This window comes from Octopus bimaculoides, chromosome 13 (genome assembly GCF_001194135.2).
Source record: "Octopus bimaculoides isolate UCB-OBI-ISO-001 chromosome 13, ASM119413v2, whole genome shotgun sequence".
Taxonomy (NCBI): Eukaryota; Metazoa; Mollusca; class Cephalopoda; order Octopoda; family Octopodidae; genus Octopus; species Octopus bimaculoides.
The window spans coordinates 17,125,188-17,129,713 of NC_068993.1; the positions used below are offsets into that span (position 1 = coordinate 17,125,188).

At 36.4% G+C, this 4,526-nt stretch overlaps 1 protein-coding gene across 7 annotated transcripts in view; it reads left to right on the top strand.

Moving 5' to 3' along the window:
• LOC106881088 (uncharacterized) overlaps positions 1 to 4,526 on the top strand; it is a 465,749-nt gene that overhangs the window by 409,211 nt on the left and 52,012 nt on the right. For all 7 annotated transcript variants that reach the window (XM_052972353.1, XM_052972351.1, XM_052972350.1 and 4 more), the window contains one exon: positions 814 to 950. In XM_052972353.1, coding sequence (XP_052828313.1) covers positions 814 to 950 — 137 coding nt within the window. The remainder of the gene's footprint in view (positions 1 to 813; positions 951 to 4,526) is intronic.

Here is a 4,526-nt window from a genome sequence, read left to right on the forward strand (position 1 = left end):
TTTTTTTTTTTTTTTTTTTTTTGAATAATGGATCTTGATGCAGATAAAATGATTATTTATAGTTTTGAGTTAAATAGGAATAAATGAAGACGTACTAAAAGTTTTTTAGTAGGACAAATGATAAATTGCACATGTAGCTTTGTTTGTTACTGATTCAGTCATCATTGATCCACAGTAACATGATGCATTCAATTGCAAGTCACATTACGTTTATCATTGATTGATCAGTGTTGACACAGGTCCAAGCAATCAAAGATTCTGCTTGTACTGCAAAAATGCTCTTCAATGACCACCCACTGTGCCTAGTTGCCCAGAATGCACTGATTATTGCTTGTGTTCACATGACTGTGCTGTGAGCCTGCTTATTTTTTTTATAAGTAATTACAAACTTGTGCCCTTCAACATGGGACCAGTGAACAGAAAAAGTATAAAGGCACTTGCTCCTAACAAACAATGCAGATGAGTGTCTTCTTTATAGGAAAAGGTAGAGATGGTCAATAAAATATATGATGGTGGAAGCCTTACTGCTGGCAAGCCATGTGTTTGGTGTCAATGAATCTACCTTTCATTCCATTTACATGTGTGGAGATGATTCTTTTATCACTGATTTTATTTTTTTTTTTTAGAACTAAAACCCCCCATGATAAATGAGGATATTCCTGAGTGTTTAACATGAGCTTATTTGAATGACCTCCAAACATTCATAACAGCGATAAGACAATAATAAAAGAAAGTTGTAATTGTTGTTGTTTTTCTCTCCTCTTCTTTATTTTTCTCTCCTTTCAAATTTTCTTTATTATATTCTAATTAAAGTAAAACCAGCTAAACTGCACAGCATCAAGTGCCAACCATATAACAGTAGTTGTACCAACTTATCATGGAACCATACTCATCCACTGAAATGCAGAGTTCGTTACCACTCACAGTGGGATCCTTCCAATATTTGGGAGGTAAGTCGGCCCTTTTTTTAAAATCTTTCTTATCTTTTATTTTGTACTTGTTTCAGTCTGCGACCATACTCAGACACAACCTTGTGGGGTTTAGTCAAACAAATCAGACCCAGTACTTATTCTTAAACTTGGTACTTATTCTATCAATATCTTTCTGCTGAACCCCCAAGCTAACAGGGCCATAAACAAAGCGACACTGGTTGCCAACCAGTCTTGAAGACAAACACACACACACACACACACATACATAAACATATACGTGACAGGCTTCTTTCAGTTTCCATCTACCAAATCCTTTCACAAAGCTTTGGTCAGCCCAGGCCTTTAGTAGAAGACACTTGCTCAAGATGCTGCACACTAGGACTGAACTTGTAGCCATGTGGTTGTGAATCCAGCTTCTTATTACATACGAAATAAATGAACCACGTTGATAATGCTGCTGCTGGTGGAAGCAGAGTAGTGGTAATGATGATGAAGTAAAGTAATTATCATTAACTACTGTAACTACTACATTTTAACAAGTCAGTATGTACATGGTCTCTCGACCTGCAGGAAATAGCAACCAAATCTCTCAACTCAAGCCCCACCATCTTGAATATAAAAAAAGTATACATTGGACAATGTAGTCCAAGACATAATTCTACTAAAAACTGGATGGTCACAATTGGAATGCCTCTGATCATAGGTCTGCTAGATCAGGGTTGACTGGATAATAAACAACAATTCTAATTTTTATCAATAGTTAAGTATCCGTGAGAGATAATTGGTATAAAGTTGTATTATTTACTGAAAAAATTATTATACATGAGATAATTAATTAATCTAAGGCTATATTAAAATAATTACCAGATATTTTTTTAGCCCTAAGTCAGATCCTCTTTCATTAAACAGACATGTGTGGTGTATCTAAGACTACATTGTATGGGATAATATGAGACATTTAGCTGCTGTTTCTAACAGCTCAAGCAAGCATGCAGAAGCTGCCTTCATTTGCTTGATTCATGGCTGCAATTCCAAGCAGTGCAAGTGATACCTTGTAGAGATTCCTCTCTGATTTGCTCAGTACGTCTTTTTATTTAAAACAGCAGGGTATAGTTGAAGGGAAATTTAACTGCTATTTCTAACATTTTGGGTGACCACATAGCAATTCCAGCATTTCACGATGTGTTTTTATCCTTGTGGATTTTAGTTGAACAAATCAACCCCAGGTCCAGTACTTATTCTATCAACCCCCTTTGCCAAACAGCTAAGTGGCAAGGGAAATAAACAAACCAGCACCAGTTGGCAAGCAGTAGCAGGGTCACTGAAGACACACATACATGCATTATGTGTGTATGTGTATATATATATATATATATTTATATAAGGGTATTACTACAGAATAATGCCACACAACAGACTAGTAATGCCCTTATATAAATATAAACAAATAATTATATTCTTGGGAATAGAAATTTCCCTTATGAATTTTTTTACACACTGACTTCCTGATAAAATTCTTGTAAAAGATTTTTATCCTTTTTTTGAATTTATTAATCGTATATATATATATATATATATATATATATATACACACACACATACTCGCACACACACATACAACATACTTTTACGCAGCTTCTGTTTATCAAAGAGATTGATCTGCCACGAAGCTATAGAAGACACATGACCAAGGTGCCATGCAGTGGGACTGAACTCAAAACCACATGACTGCAAAGAGTGAGCTTCTTAACCACTCAGCCATGCTTGGTGGTTTTTCTTTTTTTGAGATGGTAGGATGTGTGTGTGTGTGTGTGTGAATTGTAATTATCAGAAGACTATCAGCATCAGCCGTGAGGTAAGTTGCAGAAGTCAGCCAAGATGGAAGTGACATTTAGCTGAGGAAGCAAGCAATCAGACTGTGGTATGCTTCAGTACACGGACTTAATGAGACTGGGATGGTGGGGTGGTGGGATGGAAGGACGTCAACAAGAATCTTGAGAAACAGAACCAACTGCTGTTAACTGATCCAAAGATAATTTCTTTGCTACGTCTGAAGTAAATGGTCCGGACATCTCTGTAGAGAGGAAGGGGGCAGGGTTTTTTTTTTTTTTTTTGTTTCCTCCTTATAGGTTGTTGTTGTTTAGCCCAAGGTCATCTCTGATCCAGCAGACTTCTACGATCAAAAGCATTCCAGACATAATCATACCAATTTTTTTATTTTTATTTTTCAGACGGAGCCTGGTGTAGCCATCTGGTTTCACCAGTCCTCAGTCAAATCGTCCAACCCATGCTAGCATGGAAAGCGGACGTTAAACGATGATGATGATGATGAATATATCTAAAACTATACAATCAAATGTATTCTTGTTTAAGATAGTAGGGTGTGGTTTGAGGGAGATTTGGCTGCTATTTCTAACCATGTAAAGAGCCCTTCTTATAGGTTTTTATAGGTAAGTGTGTGGGTATGTGTGAATATGTGTTTGTGTGTGATTATGTGAATGTGTATGTAAATATGTGTGCACAAACATACTTGTGCATTTGTGTATATATTTTATTGTAAGAAGAGAAAGGTTGCATATAAAAGTATGTGTAGATTTTTTTATTGGAATAGTTTGGCAGGAGAGACTGTGTGCCTATGGCCTTCACATTCTCTATGTGAGTATGTGTGTTTGTGTGTGTGTGTGTGTGTGTGTTGGTGCATATACATGTATCTGGGCACATGTGGATGCCATTTACACTTTACAAATGTTAAAATTTTTTTTCTTTCAAGCAGAATCACCTTCACATTTTACTGCCCTAAAAGCAGGGAACTCTCTGGTTGCATTCAAGTGGTCTGCTTTTTATTATTAAATTCCCTTTTCCTACATCAACCCTTCAATCTTCCCCTTCCATTCCCAGCTTGCCCTCTTCATATTCCCCCCCCCCCTCATTATCTCCACATTGCTGCTCCACATTTCACACACAGCGCTATGAATGAAACGTTTGAAGTACTTTGTTGTTGAATGCTGGGAATGTTGAGAACATGATGCAGGCAGGAGTTGGACAGATATTGCATAGAATGGGCAAGAAAAAGAGATAGATTTGTACGGAAGCATGGAAGCAGGTGTGTAAGGAGCCTTCTCTGCAGCAGCTAGTTATGAAATCAAAACCTGACAGCTCTCCTTAATTATAAATAGTAAAGGTGTAACAAAATAAGTGTAAGAACAGGAAAATATTCACTTTTTGGCAGAAAATTTAAACAACTTATAATAATAATAATAATGAAGAGGAGAAGAAGAAGGAAGAGCTAAGCTGCAACTGACTTGGTTTGGGGGAATGATGGGAAGTTTATGAAAATATAGATGTATGGTTTAGCATTATAAAATAACATTCCTTGATGATGAGGTTTCAGTTCATTTATATGCATAATGTATCTATGTAATAGTCTGTGTGTGTGTGTGCATAAATATATATTTATATCCATGTATATGCACACACACACACACACACACACACATATATACATACATATATATAACTACATATGGATCATTGGCAATTTTTTTCTCCGTCTTCCTTTTCTTTTGGACTTTCCTCTGTCTCCTGTTTCTGAAG